The 21,502-nt window shown below is 59.7% G+C and overlaps 1 protein-coding gene across 9 annotated transcripts in view; it reads right to left on the bottom strand.

Moving 5' to 3' along the window:
• Tcf3 (transcription factor 3) overlaps positions 1-21,502 on the bottom strand; it is a 29,653-nt gene that overhangs the window by 7,396 nt on the left and 755 nt on the right. For 4 of the 9 annotated variants that reach the window (XM_021730838.3, XM_040290734.2, XM_005331978.5 and 1 more), the window contains exons 1-9: positions 20,123-20,787; positions 16,735-16,807; positions 5,390-5,463; positions 5,201-5,279; positions 3,606-3,673; positions 2,501-2,633; positions 1,436-1,485; positions 290-392; positions 65-225 (exon numbers count right to left, since the gene is read on the bottom strand). In XM_021730838.3, the coding sequence (XP_021586513.2) occupies positions 65-225; positions 290-392; positions 1,436-1,485; positions 2,501-2,633; positions 3,606-3,673; positions 5,201-5,279; positions 5,390-5,463; positions 16,735-16,807; positions 20,123-20,287 (906 nt within the window). In that variant the 5' untranslated portion in view covers positions 20,288-20,787. Of the gene's footprint in view, positions 1-64; positions 226-289; positions 393-1,435; positions 1,486-2,500; positions 2,634-3,605; positions 3,674-5,200; positions 5,280-5,389; positions 5,464-16,734; positions 16,808-20,122; positions 20,788-21,502 lie in introns of those variants that run through there. The other 5 variants (XM_005331977.5, XM_005331976.5, XM_040290732.2 and 2 more) reach the window with 2 other exon arrangements.

Below are 21,502 nucleotides of genomic sequence, written 5' to 3' on the forward strand. Positions count from 1 at the left end.
CAGAGGATCAGGCAGTGCTGCCCAGGCCCTCCCGCCCACTCGCCCGCTGCCCAACCAGGCCTACCATGCGCTCATGCTGGTGCAAGCTACTGAAGGTGCTACTGCCCACAGGACCACTGCTGCCCGGTGTGAGGGGCAAGGGGGACGAGCCGCTGCCCAGCATGGACCCGAAGCCTGCCTGGCCAGGAGTGCTCCAGAGCTCGGCCGAGGGGTGCAGGCTGCCATCTGTGGGGAGCGCAGGTGAGACGGGCACAGAGGGCCCCAGCCACCCCGGGCTAGCCCCACCCACCTGCCACGTAGAAGGGGGCGGGGTAGGCGCTGCTGGGGGTCTTGGCAGAGGGGTAGGCGGCTGTGTCCCTGCCAAAGTCGTCCCCGGAGCTGGGGGGGTACACCTGCAGGTTCAAGGACAGAGGCACTGGTCATCCAGCCTCCCTCCCGCAGCCGTTTCCAGGCACACTGCAGCCGGGCTCTGAGCTGTGGGTGCCCTGGTCCTGCCCGGGCCACCTGGTCCTGCCCCGGCCACCTTTGCAGCCAACTCCGCTCCTGCCAAGCCCCCAGCCATTCCCTCTGTTCTCCTGCCACCCGGCAAGGGTCCTCCTTACTGGGGCCTCCCTTAGCCCCATGTCTGGCCACCCGAGGGCAGCTACGGCAAAGGGCCCACCACCACTACCCCCGGTGCTCCTGGACTTCAGGCCAACAGAGACATGGACACCTGCTGTGAGCGAGGCTGGACCAGGGCCCCATTCTGCCCCGCAGCGTGGTGTGGCTCCCAAGCAGAGCCCCAGTGCTCCAGGCCCGACTGAGGTCCTGGCACCTGCATGCCTGGGCCTCCCTCCCTGTGTCCCCTCTGCTTACCCCCACCCCAATTATAGGTCCGACAAGGAAGGAGGGCCCTGGGCCAGGGCAGCAGGTGCCTGGCCTACTCATGCTGACCAGGGTGGTGGTGCAGCCACTGGAGGTGGTGCCCGGCGCTGGCTGGCCCTGGCAGAGGTGCTGGGTGGTGCAGGGAATGGCACACACCTCTCCTTCCAGCCTGACACGACGCAGGGGCCCGGCAGGGGGCGGCCTGCACACACCATCTGCTGCCCTGGCCTCCAGCCAACCACCGGACAGTGGGTGGGGACGCAGGGCAGATAGGGTGGACAGGCCCTAGAAAGGGCCCAGGAGGACTTTCCTGCCTGGCTCCCAGAGCCCCACACATGCCCAGGGGGCCTTGCCAGGAACCTGCCCTCCTCTGCCAGGTGAGGCCAAGACTGGAACAGAGGCCTCAGACCACTGTCCCTTGGAGGCCTGTGGCCAGGGCTGGGCCCTAGGGTAGCTTTTCGGGCCACTCATGCTCCGGGCTGCAGAGGCACGCACAGCTCAGGACCTCACAAGGTCTGGCTGCCGAGGAAGGGCGTTCATCAAGTGGGGTTCCCTCTGTTCCACCACTCACCGAGGAAGGAAGACCAGGCGGAACCTTCCGGGCCTTCTTGGGCTGCACCTCTGTTGAGAGAGAGAAATGAGAAATGCCCCTCAATGACCGTTCCTGCCCCTTGGACACCTTGTCACTGTTGGGGACCAGTATGGAACAGCTCCTGCCCTGGAGCAGAGGTCTTCAGGTCACCCATTTAGTAAAGTCAAACACCTGGGCTGGGCACCTGGTCACTCCTGTCACCCCAGCAACTCAGGAGGCTGGGGCAGCAGGATGGCAAGTATCAGGCCAGCCTGGGTGAAAGGACCAACCAAGACTGTGAGGCTGGGGGCAGCTCACGGCATGGCACCCGGGTTCAATCCCCAGTCCTGCCAGAAAGAAGGGGCCTCAAGTCCACCCACACGGGTTTAAAGATGCAGAAACCCACAGCAGTGGGCAAGGAGTCTGGCGGGGCACACACCTGAAGTGCCAGGTCGTCCCTCTCAGCCACACTGTGGCCCCAGATCCGTGCACACTCACCCACCCGGCAGCATCTGTGAGCGTGCAAGGCACTCGGGGCACTTTCTCCACCTGCAGGACACCTGCAGGCAGCGAAGGCCAGAACCACTGCTGTGCACCCGGCGACTGAGCCCACCACCTGTGCTGCCCACAGGGCCCAGGACAGCCCTGGGTCTGGCTGACTCAGTGTCCCCAGGCACAGTGCTGAAGGCTCAAAGGGGCCCAGGTCCACCTGCTGGGTGGACGTGGGCGGCTGGGCCATGAGGGCTGGAGAAAAATCAATCCAGCAAACGCTCAAGGACAGGTGGCTCAGTGGCTGGCGCCTGCTCAGCACGCGGGTCCTGGGCCCCATCTCCAGCACCACACAGACAGAGAGGCATGAACAGAGGCCCAGGACCCACGGAGACCAGCAGTCTGGAGGGTCCTGGGAACCGGCCCCCGGTCTGTCTAGGGAGCCACGGCCCAGTGTCCATGGCCTCAAGCAGAGGGAGGCCCACTCTGTGCCTCCCACCCTGCGTGCCCAGACCCCAGTCAGGATCTGGCATCGCCCTGGCTACTGCCCTTCAAGGCCCTGGCCGTCCCACTCACCCAGGCCGCTGTCCGCAGCTCTCCGCCGAGGGTTGCTGGGGTAGGAGGAATAATACTGGGAGCTGCCCTTGCTGCCAGGGGGGGACAGTGACCCGGGGCTGCCGAGGGCCAGCTCGCCAGGCAGGAAGCCGGCCTGCAGGGACAGCAGGAGGCAGAGTCACTGTCCACTCCCCATGCCAACGCCAGTTAGATACCCATCAACTACAAAAGGTCACAGTCACTCAGACGTCTGGGTGGCCCCAGCCCTTGGGGCAGGGGCTCTCCTGCTGGCTGGGGACCTAGCTTGGACAACACAGGCACCACTCTCCGAGCTAAGGCACCAGGGACTGCAGCTGTGGGCATGGCTCAAGGCTGTTGGCATCCGATGGCCACCCGCTCTGGCTGGGCACCGCTGGGCCTGGGAGTCACTCTTCCTGTGTCCTTTCTTTCCTACCCCAACAGCTTGGTTCTGCACACTGGGTCGAGATGGACTTCTGTCCCTGGGGTATCAGGCCACCAAGGAGCCTCCTGTTTGCCCTGGACCCTGGTTCGCAACCCACTTCTGCCAGGCTCTGCTCTCAGCAGTAACGCTGCAGGCTGTCCCCACCATACAGGGCCTTGTGGGGCCTGGCAGGCCTGCAGGTGTGACCTCTGCACTTGGCTGGTGTCAGCAGCTTAGGGGAGCCACCTCAGACAGGCCAGGCTATACCCTGGGACTGGGGAGGACGTGGTGGGGACAAGAATGAAATTCCTGGGGAGTGTGGGGATAGATGTCTCCCAGGGGACAGAGACAGGAGGCCAGACTGGGACCACTGAACTGGCCACCGGGCCCTGTTGCCCTCACTCATGAGAACCATGTGGTGAGGTTCTCATCTGGGCTGGGGCAAGCCCTGGGTGGGCTGCACCTGCGAGTGGCACAGGTGGCCAGGTTTGGGGGTGGCTTGGCCTGGCTTAGACCCTAAGCGGGGAAGAGTCCCCACCCACAACCAGCAGCCCCACCAGGCCCAGAGACGAGGAACCCCGAGGAACCGTGTAAAACTAAAAACCAAAACAAGGGGCCGGGGAGGGTGGAGCCGAGCACAGGCTCTGGACAGGGCAGCTCGGCCGGCCACCCTGCACCCCTCACCTGAGTCAAGCTGCCAACACCAGCATCTCTCCCGAAGGTGGCGTAGGCGCCTCGCTCGCCGCCCTTGCCTGCAGGGGAAGGAGGGTCACTGGGGCAGACCCCGAGGAAGGCAGGCACCCGGCTCTACAGCAGGCCTAGGGCCCTGGGCCCACGCAGGGGGCGGGGCCGCACTATGGCCGGAGCCTCCTGACAACTGGAGCTGCTGCCGCCAGCCTGGGGGACAGTGCCGAGCTCCACCGCCTCGTGCTTCCCTGGCTCAGGGCAGTTCACTTCCAGGTCCCTGGGACGCCAGTGGCAGATCCACCAGGGACCTGTGCTGTGTGCTGTGTGCATGATGCCCACGAGGCCCAGCACCCAGGCCTTCGGCTCCCACAGCCAGCTCGGGGGCAGCCCAGCCTGCTGGCCAGTGGTCCCTCTGTAAACCAGCATGTGAGCCCCACTTAGTTACAGGGATCACCCTGGATACTGCGTCAAGCCACCGGGAGAAGAGGCAGGCAAAGTCTGGAGCTCTGTAGGGGACTGAGAGCCAGCCCCCGCCCAGGCTCCTGCACTGCACAGATGCCTGGATCCAGCCTTGCCTGGATCCAGCCTCGCCTGAAGCAGCGTCCCTGGAATACTCGGCACCTGAGCCATCTAAGTTCCCCTTGCGCTTAAATTGGACACAGGAAATGGCTGATTGCAGGGGTGGGAGGCAGGGTCAGTAAGAACCTTCTCAACAAGCAGTCAGAACACTTGTCCACTGAGGTTAATTATGTACAACTGGGAGAAAACAAAACTCCTTGACTTCTGTGAAAGAACATCTCCTAGACTCGTGGGAAGAGGTGCCAGGTCAGTGACCAGGGGCAGCGGGTGAGAGCGCCGTGCTCCAGATGCGCCAGGTGCTGTCGGGACCTGCTCCGCTCCTCAACAGGAACCCTGGGGCGGGGTTCCTGGGAGCCCACTTGCCCTGCCCAAGTTCACAGCTGTGAGAGGGCAAGTGGCAGGGGAGGCAGGACCCGGCCAGGACACAGCTGGGCTCTGGACACTGCTGCCCGCGTGGGAACTGCCCGCAGCCCTGCTCACGCCAGCAGGAAGCTGAGGCGGCGGCCAGGAGGAGGAAGAGGGAGAGGGGAAGCCAGTGTGCTGCAGGTGCAAGGCCACCCCTGGTCACGCAGCGGGCCAGGCCTCACAGCCCTTGGCTGGGACAAGGTGGGGGTGCCCAGCTGTACCCCTGGCCATGAGGCCGAGCAGCAGTCACCACCAGAGGCCAGCAGCACATCCGACTCTCCTTGGGCCTCGACCTGTCAGCAGACTGCTCCAGACCCAGCCCCACGGGACAGCCGTGCTAGCTGCAGCCTAGGAATCCCCCTGTGACAGGGCCCTGGTCAGCACCTGGCTGAAGGCAGGCCTGAAGGCCACTTTTTGTCCACTCTGGCTGCACCACCTTCCCAAGTGGCCAAGACCCACACCTAACTCCCACACCTATTGCCGTGGGCATTGTCACAGGCCCCTGCCCCACAGAGCCAGCAGGAGGGGTCCAGACCGTCCACCCACACTGGGTCCAGTGCCCTGATCAGTCCTGAGGCTGCCACCAGTCCACCTGACTGGCCACTCACCTCCAAGTCCGGGTCCCAGGAATGTGGACGAAGAAAGGCTGCCGTGGGACTCACTGAAGTGGGTGCCGTCACTGTAGGCCTAGGAGACGGTTGGGGTCAGGCCCAGGACGCCACCCAGCCCCAGCTTCCTCACCCACCCCTCACTCAGGGGAGGGAGACCCAGGGTCATGGGCTACAGGGGATCCTCACCCGGCTGGGGTCAAAGGAGGAATTGTTCTGGTCACTGGTGGCCCAGGACCCTGAGCTGGGCCGGTCCTCGAGGCCTGCAGGACAAGAGGAGGTCAGACCTGCTGGCTCTAGCCTCAGTGCTCAACGTCTCTGGAGAGGGCCACAGGGACCCAGGGGCTCACCTCACAGCCAACGCCCTGGAACCCTGGGGACTTGGTGGGCTCAGGGCTGCCACTCAGTAGCACTTCTACCACCTGTCGCTCCCAGCAATCTCCTGCCCATCTTCAAGACCCCGGGCCCCACTGCTATGCTAGCTTCTCCCCCAGCCCAGGACCCCCCTCGGTCCTAAGTGGACTCTCTCTGCAGAGGCGCCTTGTCACATGGGATTGAACAGAATTGAACAAAGGCTGTCCTGCCGGGACCTTGAGCTCTGCGCTAACCCAGGGGAGGTGAAAGGGCTCCATGCCAGACACAAGCCCAGGCCTCAGGCAGGAGCCCAGAGGCACCACCAGGCCCAGGCAGGTGCCAAGCCGCCAGGCCACAGGACCTTGTCCCAGGGTGGGGCGGGGCCGGGCCCTTATCTCCCCAGGGCGGCAGACAACAGCCCAGGAGGGCAGGGGCAGCCCAGGGTGACTGGCTCCCTGAGGCGCATTCCTCCCTGTGGGGGGCACACAGAGCAGCCCCGGAACCCCTCAGCCTTCCTCTTCTGGGAACAGGGCTGGTGACACACAGCAGGACTGAGGCGCTCCTGGCACCACCAGAGAGTGAGGAGAGGGCTGCAGTGGGGACTCCACGCAGACCAGCCCTCGGCCTCAGTCCCCACTACCAGCCCCCTGGAGAGCTCTGGCTTAATTGCTGTCTAATTTGCATGATTATGCATATTAATTGGTCAAACTAATGAATATTCACATCCCATTAGATTTTGTTTGAATCTAATACTTCCAGTGACCACAGACGGGAAGGGCCTTGGCGTGGGGGGGGCAGGCAGGGGCTTGGGCTGTCCAGCAGTGCTTTTCACCAGGCTTGGGGTGTCCGCCCTGGCCCCACGCAGGCTCCTGGAAGGGTCAACCGAGGGAGCCTGGTGCCCTGACGACCCTCCACACACCTCCCCAAGGGCACCTGCGATGCACCCCAAACTGCCGCCAGGCTGAGCCCAGGCACCCAGGGTCTGGTGATGGTGGGGCGGTCCTGGGGTCCCCACAAAGGCAGAAAGCCCCTGGCAAGGCAACAGACCCTGCTCCACACTTTCTGGAATGCAGAGACTGGCCCTCGCCCAACCCTTCTAGAAATGCCACCCACATTCGCAGGTTATTAATCATGCATCCCAATGACGTGACCGTGAATACTCACACACAGTCCTTGGTGGCGGAGGAAACACTAACAGGGTGGGAGGTGTGGTTCCAGAGCCAAGAGGTGAGGCCCTGGGTCTGGGGCCTCAGGGTGAAGGCCGCACTCCCCCAGGACGCTGTGGGCTGGCCTGTCTGCGCCCACCTGCCCCGGCCCCCACCCAGGCTCCTGTCCCCACTCGGGTTGGCCTGGGGCTAGGCCCCCCACGCCTCTATGTTCCAGTTCTTCACTCCACTCTTCAGTGACAAGTGACCGTGTCTCGGGCTGAAAAATGAGACCCTTCCCGCTGTGCTGTCCCTCACAGCAGCCACCTGCCCACGGGGCCAGCGGGCTCAGGAAGGAGGTCCCATTTTATGTGATCATACAGAAAACTGGGGGGTGGCACTGTAGCTCCGTGGCACAGTGCCAGCATCACGCGTGGGAGGCACTGGGTTCGAGCCTCAGCACCACACACAAAAAATGAACAAAGATTATGTTTATCTAGAACTAAAAAAATATTTCAAAACAGATTTTTTCTTCAGTCTTCTGGATGGAAGCCAGGGCTTCATGCACACTGGGCAAGTGACCCACAACTGTGCTACACCCCCGCCCCCGCCCTTCTCCTACTTTTTTGAGAGGATGTCACCGAGTTGCAAAGGTTGGCCTTGAGTTTGGGATCCTCCTGCCAGGACGACAGGTGTGCCCTACTGCACCTGGCTCAGTGAGCCTACGGGGGACGGCTGTGGGGCAAGCAACTGCAGTCCAGAGACAGCCCAGAAGACCTAGGCACACTCACCCCACTTGCAGGCACCACGTGCCGAAGACACAGAAACAGAAACCTGCATCTGCACCAGCCCCGACTTCCTGGCCTCTGTTCCTGAACATGCAGTGCGGCAACCTGCACAGCACTGCACTGGGTCCCCCTCCTGGTGGTTCTAGAGAGCAGACCCAGGGCCTTGCCTCAGCTGGATAAGCACTCTACCACTGTGCTGCCCCCTCAGTCCTGGTGAAGTTACTGAGGCTGGCCTAGAACTCACCGTCCTCCTGTCTCAGTCTCCTGTGTGGCTGCATGACAGGCCTGTGCACCATGGCTGGCCACACCAGGCCTTACCTGTCATCCAGGGAGGACTCAGAAGTCCGTGTGTGGGTTCTACGCAGCAAAGACGGGGCTATCACAGGAGAGTGAGTTGGGAGTCCTCAACCCAATGCCGGACAGGTGCCAAGGGATGCTTGAAGTGGTAATTCTGAAACCCTCCCACCTGATCCTGTATATGGCTGCACCTAAACCCAGAACAGCAGCCCCTGGACAGGGTGCATGGGAGTCTGCTCGTGAGAGCCAAGCAAGACCCCCAGCACCCAAACCTCCCCTGCTCACTCCTTCCCTCACACTTAAAATCCTTTTTTTCTTGGTAGCAGGAATTGAACCTAGAGGCAGGGCAGGCTGCACATATAGTTCAGCTGGTGGAGTGCTCGCCTCCCATGCAGAAGGCCCTGGGTTCAATCCCCAGCACCACATACAGACACACACACACACACACACAAAGAAGGCACTTAACCACTGAGCCACGTCCCAGCCCTTTTTACTTTTTGAGACACAGTCTTGCTAAGTATCTAAGCTAAGCTTAGGGCCTTGCTAGGTTGTTGAGGCGGCCTCTAACTTGCAATTCTTCTGCCTCACCCTCCGAAGTTGCTGGGATTACAGGCATGTGCCAATGTGCCTGGCCACTTAAAATCTTAAATAGGGTGAGAGTCCATCAGCTGCCAGTCTGGCCTGTCCCCTTCAATGACCTATTCCTGGCCTACCGGGGGCTTCTGCAGGAGTGAGGTCAGAAGGGCCAGAGTTCAGGGAGCTGCCTTCCTTGAGTGAGCTGGGGGCTCCCACCATGAACCGGGAGATCTGCTCAAGATTGTTATGGGGGTATTTTTAGTTCCCATGCAAGTTCAAAGCTTAGGGGAGCACTACAAGAAGACCAAAATAACGCCACCTGTGGTGGCCATGCCTGTAATCCTAGTGACTCGGGAGGCTGAGGAAGGAGGATGTAAATTCAAAGCCAGCCTCAGCAACTTAGTGAGGCCCCGTCTCTAAATAAAAAATAAGGCCCAAGGATGTGGCTCAACTCCTGCATTCAATCCCCAATACCCCCCCCCCCAAAAAAAAAGAAGAAAAAAGGAAAAGTGGCCCGGATGCGCCTGCCACCCAGACTCCCTGGTCCTTCCCTTCTGCATCAACGTTTCTGACCATCTTTCAGGTCTGTGCAACCTGCAGCTTGCCAGACCTCCCAGGCCGCAGTGGCCACAGGCTCTCGCCAACAGCTCCCAGCACTCTGGGAGGGATCAGAAGCAGGAGTGATCATGTCCAGCACTGACCACATGCTAGCCAGGCAAGTGCCCAGCCCAAGGCAGGTGGTGGGCTGCTGCGGGTAGGAGACACCGGAAAGCCCCTAGAAACCTGCCCAATACTTGGGAGCCATAATAGCAGGGTCTCTGGCCTCCCCCTGAGCAAGCCGTAAGCTGTAGCTGAAGAGTGTCATGGCTGGGATGTGAGGTGCCCCCGACAAACTCATGTGAGACAACGCAAGAAGGTTCAGAGAAACGATGCGCTCGAGAGCCTTAACCCAGTCAGTGAGGAGTCCCCCGATGGGACCGAGGGAAGGTGACTAAGGGTGGTGGGGTGTGGCTGGAGGAGCGGGTATGTATCTACATCTGGCAAGTGGAGTCTCCGCTCTCTGGTCATCACCTGAGCCGCTGCCCTCCACTAGTCTTCTGCATGAGGTTTTGCTCACCTAGAGGCCTGAGGAATACAGCCAGCCATCTAAGGGCTTCAGACCTCTGAAACGATGAGCCCTCAAATAAATCTGTCTACCTCCAGTTGTTCTGGTTGGGTCTTTTATTAAAAGCAACGAAAAAGCTGACTAAAACAGAAACTGATACCAGGAGTGGGGTCACCGATGTGACTAAACTGACCACGTGGTTCAGAAGTTTTTTGAGCTTTTTGGAATTGGTGGCAGGAATTTTGAGATGTTTAGCATTGCAAGCTGGAAATGCTTTAGGTTGTTTTAAGCAGAGCTTAATGGCAGATTCTGGTGTGAGCTCCGACTAGAATGCCAATAGGATCACGGACAATGAAGACAAGGTTCAAGAAGGTTCAGAGGAAAAGGAGGACACTGTTGGAATTTGGAGTTAAGGCCACCTGTGTTATGTTCTGACTGGGAAGTTTTCTGAGTTTTGCCCGTGTCCTGACACTTTCAGTGATGAAGATTTTTAAAGAGATGGACTTCTTAAATCTGGCAAAAGAAATGTCTAGACAGCATAGTATTCAGGCAGTGGCATGAATATTGCTGGCAGCTTTTAGCCAAATATACTGTGATAATCAGGAACAAAATATTTGAAAAATTTGGGACTTGAAAAGTGGTCGTAAAACCGGGCCTAAGAAGTTGCGATTGTTAAAGGCATTAACTCCACTAAAGAAATGTTAAAGACTGTGCCCAGAGAGAATGAGAAAGATGGCAAGACCACACACCTCTCAAGCTCAGGGGAGTAAAGGTGAGGATTCTGGGGAAGAGACCAGAACCCTCGCCTCATGGGGCACCCTTCCTACACTAGGGGCCTGGGTGGTTTTTTCAATGTGTTCAGCCATGCAGACAGCGACAGGCCGCTGCAGCCAAAGTCCCTGGTGTCAGCTGCATGGTGCTGGTTCTGCAGGGATGCAGGATGCTGGAGTCTGATTTCAAAGGAAGGCCTGGGAGGCCAGGCAAAGTGCAGCAGGGTCAGAGTCCTTCTGGGCACCTCGCGAGAAGTCACAGTGTAGAGATGCGAGGAGGAAGCCTCACAGTGCAGGCCCGTAACGTGGAACATCGTCTCAGGAAAGCTGGGAATTGAGCAGAGACAGCCAACAGAAAGGCCACTTGGGCTGCCACACACAAGGTCACAGAGACGGAGCTACACAAGCCCTTGAGAGGACACCATGATGCCATGTGCTCCAGAAGCCAGACGTGGTCCTCCTCCCTCCGCCGGGGCTCACTCTGCACTAGTACCGGCCACTCGTCAACTGCCTTTTACAGGAGCTCAGCGTGGGAACGCCTTGACCTCAGAGAACACGCGGGCCTTGAACTGTGAACAATCTCAGAACCGAGGGGACTACGGGAACTCTCGGAAACAGGCTAAATGCATTTTGAATGGTCGGATGAGTGTGAGCTTTTGGGGGTTGAATGTTATGGTTTGGGTGTGAGGTCTCCCCCCAAAGCCCACATGAGACAATGCAAAGAGGTTCAGAGAAAAAATGATTGGGGGGCTGGGGGTGTGGCACAAGCGGTAGCACACTCGCCTGGCATGCGTGCAGCCCAGGTTCGATCCTCAGCACCACATACAAACAAAGATGTTGTGCCCGCTGAAAACTAAAAAATAAACATCAAAAAATTCTCTCTCTCTAAAAAAAAAGAAATGATTGGGTTGTGAAAGCTTTAACCTAACCAGCGACCTAACCATGGATGGGACCGAGTGGGCCTGAAGGCAGGCGTGGCTGGAAGAGGTGGGCGGGGCATGGCGATGGGGTACACGTGCTGTATAGTTGAGTGGAGCCTCCGGCCTCACCTGGAGCCCTGAGGAATGGAGCAGACGTCTATGGACCAGGACCTCGGAAACTGTGAGCCCTCAAACTTTCCTCCTGTGAAGTTGTTCTGATGGGTGCTTTAGTCACAGCAACAGAAAGCTGACTCAACAGGGTCGGCAGAAGCAGCCCTGGGAAGACAGGTGGGCTCCAACGCAGCCCGTGGGCAACCCAGGCAGCCGAGGTCCACCCGAATCTCGCAAGAAAGAAGCCCAGAGACAAGCAGGGATGGGTGGACAAAGCTGGACACAAGGACCACTTAGCCCAGGGTGCAGAAGCCCTCACGGTGCCATGTGGGACCTCCAGGAAGCAGACAGCAGGGCCTGCAGAACAGAGGACAGAGCAAGCCACACTACCCAGGGCTTCAAGGTGGCTTCCCAGCCCGGCACACCTGCCACCCAGTGACCACAGCTGAGCAGGAGGAAGGCTTGTGCCAGGGCCTTGAGGGCAGCCTGGGCAGCACAGCAAGACACTGTCTCAAAACACACACACCCTAAACCAACACACCAAGGTGTGGGTTAGTAGGTGTGCCCGTAGGTGTAGCAGGCAATGGGGAGGAGTCGGCCTGGTGCACACACCCCAAGCTCAACTAAATGCTGCTCACACACAAATCCTGGGTCACCAAGGTCCCTTGGTGGAAAAAACTTCCTGAACCGAGATTCCAGGCCGCATGGGACTTGGCAGCAAGTGGGCACCAGGGAGCCAGGCCTGGGTGGGGAAAGCCCAGGCGGGAAGGCAGGCACCAAGTGGGAGGCTGCACAGCGTGCCCCGGGGCTCCTTAGCCACTACTGTACCCATTTTCCTGGAGTGGATTCAGGAAGTGAGTGGTGGTGGCCAGACCAGCAGCAAGGTCCCCAGGGAGGTGCGGCCACAACTGACAGCAAGCGCAGGAAGGCAGCAAGCAGCGGCTCAGGGAAACCAGGGGGGACACAACTGCAGAGGCAAGGACTGCGGGGATGAGCCCCAGGGGACCTCAGGGCCAGCCGAGGCGGCGGGAAAGGCAGCAACACGAGCTGAGACCCTGGAGGAGTGCTGGCCACAGACCTGGCTCCAGCCCAGCCCCTTCCACCTGCCATCAGCACCCACAGCCACACCTGGGGACCCACCGGCTGACCCAGGAGAATCACCTGAGCTGGGTCTGGCCCGGGCACAGTGGGCCCAGTAACCTTGCACCCAAACCCTCAGACAGAAGCACACACAGCGGCAGGGGAACTGGTGCTGCCCTCAACCCATGGCCATCAACGCACAGAAAGCCACACACAGGGTCAGCATGCCCGAGGCCCTGGGCTCCATCCACAGCACCATAAATAAAAGCAAAAAGTTAAATCCACGTGGAGATGACCTGGGAGCTGCGGTGCACCCCGTGGTCTCACATCCAGCTGCTCTCAGGGCTCAGGAGGGAGGGCAGTGCCAGCAGGGCAGGAAGCACTGTACCCCAGCCCCGGCAGGGGCTCGCGAGAGGAGCTTTGGCACTGAACACCCAGAAATGAGCCAATCCCAATGGAGAACCCAGAAGTCTCTGAAACAACCTGACTCGAGAAGGAAGTTTATCCAAGTTGTCAACGTCTATGACGACAGGTTACAACGTAGCTGACACGGTCAGGGCGAGTTCAAGACCCAGCTCCCTGCTGCTGCCCAGGACAGGCGGAGCGAACGCCAGGCACAGAGCGAGAAGAAGTCAGAGACAGCACACACTATCACTCAGCCAGCCAGACTCCACGTGTGCACCACCCTAAGACGGGAAGTCGCCCGTAATGAGCGACTGAAAAGAACGAGTGAACGCTGACAGACCAAAGTACCACGACCCGGGTCCAGCAGAAAAGCCCAGCAGTCGACAGGTGCACGCCGATCTCCAGGAGCCAAAGCAGCAGGTGAAGCAGGGCAGCCGAACCAAGGACAAGCAGAGAGGAAGGGGCGCCGTCTGGGATGCGCCACAGCTCCACCTCCAGGGACAGAGTGGCGGTCAGCTCTGTCACCAGAGTCCATACTGGCGGGCTTGAATACGTGACTGAAAGAGACAATCTTTTCTCCCAAGCTAAGAATGGAACTCGGGGCCTCACGCATGCCACACAAGCTGCCACTGAGCCACATCCTTAGCCTTTTTCTCTTTTCACAAAGACAGGGTCTTGCTCAGTTGCCCAGGCTGGCCTCCAACTTGCCACGCGCCTGCCACAACCTCCCAAGCTGCTGGGATGACGGGTGTGGCCCTGGCACCTGGCTGATCTTCTCCTAAGAACATGCTACAGTGGCCAAGAGCAGCAGGCACCAGCTCCCGAGGCAGCACACGGGAAAACATGCCCAGGAAAGGTTCAGATGTGTCCACTGCAGGCACCAGGGGGCTCCTACTCACGGCAGATTGTTGCTGAGAGAGGACAGTCCCCAGCCAGTTCAGAACACAGCCAAGGGTGCCGAAGGAGAGTCTGACCAACGCCCCCAGCAGGAAGGCCAGTGCAGCTGAGGCTGGGGGCCTGCCCAGCTCAGGGGATGCTCAAGGCGCAGGAAGGCCTGGCAGGGAAGGCAGCTCCTGGAAAGGTCGGCCTGCAGAGGGCCACTGCAGGTGCGCACAGCTGACCTCCAGACTCAGGGGGAGGCTCAGACAGGACCAGGACAGGCCCTGCACAGGATGCACACACAACCTCGGCACAGTGGCACACGCCTTCAACTCAGCATCAGGAGCTGACGCAGGAGGACCACAAGTTGGGGACCAGCCTCAGAAACTGAGCAAGGTCCTGTCTCAAGATAAAAATCAAGGGGTGGGGCTATAGCTCTGGGGTGGAGCCGAGTTCCATCCCCAGTAACAACAACAACAAAAAGAGACAAAAGCCTATCTGTAGCCGGCAGCCAACATCAGGCCTGGTCACCCCGCCACAGGGTCTACACGCCCCCGTGGAGGTCAAAGGGTACATGGCAGGAGGCCTCCAGGTGGCCAATGAAGAACAGACCCCACCAGAACACTGGGCGCCCCAGCAGGCTCCGGAACAGGCGACCAAGCAGCCACCGTGAAGGACTACGCCACTCTCCCAGCCAAGAGCTTATCAGACGCCGCCACAGGTCGGCTGCAAGTCGGGCCGGGGACCTCAATGCACAGCACCAGAACCTGAGCTCCATCCCCAGAACCGAAACCCACAAAAAACCCACCAGAGGGGCTGCAGCGATAGCCGAGAGGCCTGAAAGCAAGAGAAAGAGCCGAGGGGAGGCGGCGGGAAGGGGCGAGCAAGCACTCGGCCACCAGCAGCAGGTGCCCTTCCCGGGTCCGGCTCTGTGCAGAGTGGCAGGCAAGGACAGGAGCTCCTAGCACCTGGGCCTCCTCCCAGGAGCCTGGCAAGAGTCCCCTGGGCCAGGACTGCCTCCGTGTGTCCAGCCTCTTGTGCTCCCACAATCCACTGGACCCTCGGTGAACGGGACAGAGGCCCCAGGACAGGAGAGAACGCTGGAGTACAGAAGGAAAGCCACCAGGCCCGCTGGCCCTGCACAGGTGCGCAGCCGTGGATGGTGCCCCGCTAGCCTCTCTCTCAGTCCCCTGCTCCTCCTGGGACTCTGGCTGGAGTCCCCTGCTGGAACCACATGCCCATGAGGGGAACCAACCACACCTCGTCCCTCGGGACAAGAAACACCACCTGCTGGCCTCACCAGGCCCCCAAACCCAGTCCCCATGCAGGAGGGGAACAGGCAGGAAGCTGTCAGGGCAGGGCCAGAGGACAGGACACACCACAGACACCACGCAAGACCGCCCTCCAGTGTCCACAGGGCTCCTGCTCTAGACAACCAGCTCTCTAGGGAGAGGGGTCCTTGTACAAAGTTCTGGGAGCCCAGTAACCCACAAAGCCCTGGCCACAGAGGGTCTGCAGAAGGGCCAGGAAGGTCAGTGGACAGAGAAAGAGAAGCATTCACCTCACCTCCACGCCACACCTACTGTGAGCCTGGGGCAGAGAGAGGGCAGGTAAGGGGCACAGGTGCTCCGTGACAGCCCCTGGGCCTGACCTCCTGCCTCGGCCAGGAAACCTCAGCCCCTTTGGTTCCTGGGGGCTGCTTCCAGGGCAATGGGAGCCCAAGGGGAATTCCAAGCCTCAGGGAGTGCCAGGGCAGCCCGGGGTCACTTCCCCAGAAAAGCCAGGAAGGGACAGTAGGGGTGGCACCACTCCTCCAAATCCCCTCCGCAGCAGAGCCTGCAGCGGACTTCAGAGAAAGCCACTGGACAGAAAGTTCCACCCATGCCAGAGACCAGGAAGAAGCTGCCTGAGCGCCCAGGAGGACACACAGATCCACCAAGAAGCCAGGTGCAGAAGGACTGCAAGTTCAAAGTCACCTGGGCAACTTAGCAAGACGCTATGCAACCCCATGAGGATCTGCCTGAAGAGAAAAAAACCTGAAGAGGGCTGGGGAACCGGCTCAGCTGAGCGCCTCTGGGCTTGAGACAAGTCAGGGGCCGGGCTGGGCTCAGCAGTGAGCGCCTGACTGCTGTGTGTGAGGCCGGGTTTGACCTCAGCCCCACACAACATCAAGACACTGTGCTCCTCTACGACACCACCCACCGAGAGAGGCCCCAGTGCAGAGCCTGAGAGCGCCTCAGGACATGTGTGCCAGGCCCTCCCACCACACCTGCCCACCACCTCCTGCGTTGTGTCCCCCCATGGCTGGCAGACCTACACAACTGCCCCTGCCTGGCTGGCTCCCCTCTGCTGCAGGGTCCTGCCTCAGGGCACCAATCTGCTCACACCCAGTGGGCTCCTGTCTGCCCCTCAGCTCCTGCCCACCTCCCTGGAAGGGGGGGGGGGCGAGGAAGAGCAAGGCGGTGGGCTTGTGTTCCTACCCCACCCAGAGAGGGCCTGGGCCTGTCAGGGGGCAGGGGCTCAGAGTGACACAGCTGGGACAGATCCTGGGGCCCAGTTTCCCGCAGTCCGGCCCTGGCTGTGCCCCATCTCCCTGTCCACCCTGCCCATTGCCATGCACACAGATCATCAGGGTGACCACCTGCCCAGGTCTGCCTGGGACTCTCAGGATATGAATGCTCAAAGGGCCAGATCCCAGGATGGCAGAGGCCCAGTGTGAGAAGCTCTTCCCTGAGCAAAGACAGGTGGAACCGAGTGAGGCCTCCCCTGGGCTGGCAGGCCAGAGGCGGGTGGGATTCAGGATGGGATGCATGAAACAGGTGACCACCACCACGTGGGCCCAGCCCTGTCCTAAGAGCAAAGCCCACTCCACCCCAGGCGGGCCAGGATAGAACAAGGGGACGTTGGGCTGTCCACAGGATAGACCCCTGGTCTCTGGCCAGGCCCTGGTCCAGTGGTAAGAGTGAGGGCGGCCCACCCTCAGGGTGCTCTTGAGCCCACAGCCCCACACCCACAAGCACGTGCCCAGCGCTGTGCTGTCCACACTGTAGCGGCCCTCCCCATCCACCTCTCAGGCACCTGTGCCACAGGAAACCTGGACTCACCTGAGGTTGTGAACTGAGCTCCCGCCAGGGAGGCTGGCCGGCCCTTCCCGTTGGCCACAGGCAGTGGGAACATCTGCAGGGACAGAGCAGGAGAGCAGTGAGTGGGGTGGCCAGCAAACCCCACCCAAGGCTGTCTCCTCGCAGGAACACAGGGCTCTGGCACACTGGGACCAGTTCTGTTCAGACATGTCCACCCTCCCAAGACCCAAAAACTTTGAGGCCGAGGCTAGGGTCAACCCCTGAAACCTACTGCCCTGGGCGGGAAAAGGCGCAGGAGCAGCCAGCTGCCCAGGCCCACCCAACGCCAGAAAGGGCAACCAGGATCTGCAGGTGACTCAGTGTTGGAGCACTGGCCCCCCACCCAGGAGGTCCGGGCCCACCTGGCACTCGCAGATGGGGTACCTGCTGAAGCAGCGGATACACGGTATCAGCTCTAGTGACACAAAGTTCTTTCCTATCTTAACTCAGGAAAGGAGACGGGTGCTCACCCCAACAGATGGAGGAACAGAAACCCACTTCAGGCCAGAGCCCCAAGGTCCGGCCGGGCACCAGCACCCTGGGCTGAGGTTCTCCAGCAGGACAGACACACGTGAGGGGACTATGCGGAGGGGGCAAAGAGTCCCCCATGTGAGGTCTGTGCTCCCACGACACCCTCCCAGGGGACAGTGTGGGCCTGTCAGAGGAGAGACATGAGGCTCAGAGTGGCAATGCCGGGTGGATCCAGTGTGCAGCGTGGATCTCCTAGACACCGAGAGGGGGACAGCCACCCGCTGCAGGTACTCAGGGTGCCCAGTCCCTAAAGACTAAACAGCTTAGCACTGCAACCAGAAAGACCCCACACCAACAATCCCTTTTGCCTCAGAAAAAATAAACCATTTGTGCTCTACCCCAAGGGGCGGGGTGTGGGAGATCCACTCTATGCTCAAAGGGAATGCTGGGGAGCACCACCCAGTCCCAACACCCCTGCCAGCCAGGAGATGCCTGCACAGCATCATGCCAGGGCTCAGGGTCTCAGAAGCAGGGTTCAGTGCCCACTGTCTCAGGAGAAACTGAGCCCGCACTGCCTTCGGCCTGGCTCATGGAGGAGGGGTGTCCAGGCTGCAGGGGTTCTCCAAGGGGTCCGCGGCTCAGTGGTGCTCATGCACCAATGGAAACCGGCCCAGCCTCCGCAGGGCTCCATTCTCCCAAAAGAACCCTTCTCCCATTGGGGTACCTGGGGTCTGCTTTGGCAGGTCTAGCCTGAGGCCACTTGTTTAGTCCCCAGGATGCAGGGAACTACTGACAAGGCACCAGGGGACCCTGGGCCGTGTCTCATGGGTTCTGAAGGCCTCATGATTAACCCAGAGCTACCCCTCACCCTTTGGAGCCCCAGTGCTTCCTTCTGTGGGGCAGACTCAGGGCTGGGCCCTACTGTAGTCCTGTGTGCAGTAGGGAGGGGCCTCCATCCACACCCACTGGGGACGCTGCTTACTGGCACTGGGCAGTGGGGTACCCATCAGCACCAGTCCAGGGCTCCCAGGTCCTCAATGCCTCTCGCTCTTCCTTCTAACCATAAAGTTCAAGTCCAGGCTCAGGTCCAGCGGGACTCTGAGGTCACCACTGCTCTCCTCTTTGTGTTTAATAAGCCACTGACTTTCCCACCCCACACGAATCTGCCCAAGAAGGGATTCCCTTCAAGGTCTGTTTGTCTCAGCCTGAAAACCCTTGCTCAAAGAAATAAGTCCACCCCATGTCCCTGGGAGAGGCAGCACAAGGGCAATTCTGAAGAGACCTGGTCAGTAAAGGGCATTGCCTGTGCTCCCTGACCCGACCAGACAGGCTTTCCTGTAACACCAACAGGGTTAAAACCACCTCTGGGCTGGGCCTGATGTTGCATGCCCATAATCCCAGCAGCTTAGGAGGCTGAGACAGGATGATCAGGAGTTCAAAACCAGCCTCAGCAAAAGCAAGGTGAGATCCTGTCTCTAAATAAAATACAAAACGGGGCTGGCGACGTGACTCAGTGGTCAAGTGCCCCTGGGTTCAACTCCCGTACCAAAAAAAAAACAAACTCCTCTCTGAGTGAAGGGGGTCCTGGGAGGAGCCATTCCCCAACCCCTCGGGCTGTTTCCTCCTCTGTGAGCGGGTGCTGGTTTGACCAGGGTGGGAGAAGACTTGGGGTCCTGGGGACAGCAGGGGAGATGAGAAGTGGTTCAGGACTGTGAGTGGGGAGAGGGAGCTAGCCCTGCAGGGCTGAACCCAGGCTGCCCCCACTAGGCTGTCTGTTCCAGCCCAATAGTCTGTGACCTGTCAGTTTAGCACAAAAACAAGCAAACTGTACCTCCGGTTACTCAGCCGGAGAGGTAAAAATAAGACGGGGCTTAAAAATACTGGCATGGCCCTTCCGGAGCCGGCCGCCATGTCTGGGGGTTGTCTCTCCAGTGTGGCTGGGGCCATTTCAGTCTGGAGACCTGTTCCTGACCAACCTCAGTGGCCTGACCTGTGCAGGGCAGGGATCAGTACGGCACCCTCCCCACACTGCTTCAGACCAAATGGGGCTCATGGGGGTGAAGGCTGGAGTCTAAGGAGCTGCCCACAGACACAAGTCAAGAGAATAAAACAGATTCTCAGATTTTTTTGGAGGAAATGCTGATCCCCTGACACCCAAAGAGACTGCTGGCTCTAGCCTCGCTGGACCTGAGCCCTGTAACCTTGGGGCCAGCACCTCTGGGCCTCCACCTGCAGAGGGGAGAATGGGCGCTCAGTAAAGAGTCAAGACTCAGGAAACCTGAGGACTGCCCGCCCTCCCCTGCAGCCTGGACCAGCTGCCCCCGGTGCTCTGTGCTCACATGGACCCTCTAAGGACTCAGCCCTGTTAACCATGGAGTGTGTAACACCTGTGTCCTTGCACGTGGGGACAGGGACCCTGGTGCAAGTTGAAGTGCCACCACTTCCCTGAGGGTCTCCACCAGAATCTCCACTTTCCTTTTTTTCTGCTCCACGAGGGACTGAACCACCTGACCACACTCGGGACCCTGCTCACTGCTCTCACAGACCAAGGTCACTGAATGCTCACCCAGCCAGGCTGGGGCCTCAGGGCGCAACACTCCCGAGTTCCAGCCCCAGGGAGAAGCTTGGGACCCTGGCAGTCCCTCAATTTCTCCATCTATATGTAGTGGTAGGCAATCTCCATTCTGTGGCCGAAGAGAACTCTGGTGTCACACACACTGCCATGGGGGTGCTGGCTTGCCCAGGGGTACCCTGACCCCAGCCCCACTGGGGCAAACTCCCAGAAAAGCGAGAGGCTCAGCACTCCTAGGGGAGTGCTCTGGGCAGACATTACAAATCTGCTCCAGTCCCAAGAGCAGCAGCCTTGGGCAGAGGTGGGCAGGAAAGGGGTCTGGCTCACCATGCTGAAGTCCAGGAGGTCACTGAGCTCCTTGTCGGTGCCCACAGGGGCCATCCTCTGCGATTGGCTCATTCTCCAGCAACAGGGGCAGGCACAAGAAGCAGGGAAGGCCCTCCAGCCTAGAGACAGCCCTGCACAGTGGCCGCAGGGACAGACCAACAACATACAAGGACAAACAGGGAAGGGAGAGAAGAGTTTTCAGTGACCATAGCCCAAGTGGACAGGTGGGAAGCAGAAAGTTGAGTCCCTTCCTGACCCTGGGTGAAGAGGGCAAGGAAGCTGAGATCCTGAGGTTTGGATCCTCTGCAGACCCCTGCCTGGAGCCCATAGGGAGACTAGGGAGAAGATGAATATAAATCTGGTCAATCCCTGAGAGACCACCAGGAATCAGGTTGCAAGCTTTAAATGCAAGGGCCCAGGATCTCTCATTTCCAACTACTTCCAGGCGGCCCTGCCAGCCCCGCCCCTGGGGGGGAGGGGCGACCCAGGACCCGCCCCAAGAGAAATTTGGTGGAGACCCCCCCAGCACCTGTCATAGCATGCTGAGGGCTGATCACCCCCAAACACAAAGCAAAACAAATCCACAAGTCACAAAGCCTCGAAACCCACCTCGGCTTCTGGACTTAGTTGGGAGAAGGGAGACCAGAAGGCCTGACCCAGGGATCAGAAAGCTTCCCGCCACCCTTAACCTCGGATCCGCCCTCCCCACCCCCCCAACTCAACCGAATACAGATAAAAAGAAAAAAAAAAAAACAATCCGAAGTTGTTTTATTGTCACGATGTATCCGGGAATTATTTTTAAGCAACTTTAAAAACATCCCTTACCTCCCACCCCCGGGGGGAAGGGTTCCCCAAGACCTGGGATTCCCCGCCTGGTCCCCAGGGACTCCATCCTGGGATGGGGGATGGGGGAATCCACCTGCCAAGCCCCCTCCCACCCCCGGAAAGGGAGCAGCACAGGACCTCCCTCCCAAAGAACTTTTTCCAGGGTTGCCCAGGCGGGGGTGGCCAAGAAGAAACCGCAGAGGCTGGGGGAGGGGAAAGGGTTCCGAGACAGAGGGACACCCAACTCCAGAGGCAGAGGACCCCCCCCTTTGTTTGCCAACGCCAACACCGGGTGTGAAACGGTGACCCACACGCCCCCTCCCCCGCTTTTTTCTTTCTTTCTTTTATTTCCTTTTTGGAGGGCATGTGAAACTGACTTTGAGTTGTACGAAACCGCACTTTTTTGTGGGGTAGCTGAAACCCATTTTCAGGCCAACTTGGGGAGGGCTGAAACGAGCCTTTAACATAGAGATAAGATTTCTGGGGTGTCACAACAACTTTGGGGGACTGGAAATGGACTGGACGTCTGAAAACAGTTGGGAGGGAAGAAAACAA

The sequence above is a fragment of the Ictidomys tridecemlineatus genome, chromosome 2 (assembly GCF_052094955.1).
Source record: "Ictidomys tridecemlineatus isolate mIctTri1 chromosome 2, mIctTri1.hap1, whole genome shotgun sequence".
NCBI lineage: Eukaryota > Metazoa > Chordata > Mammalia > Rodentia > Sciuridae > Ictidomys > Ictidomys tridecemlineatus.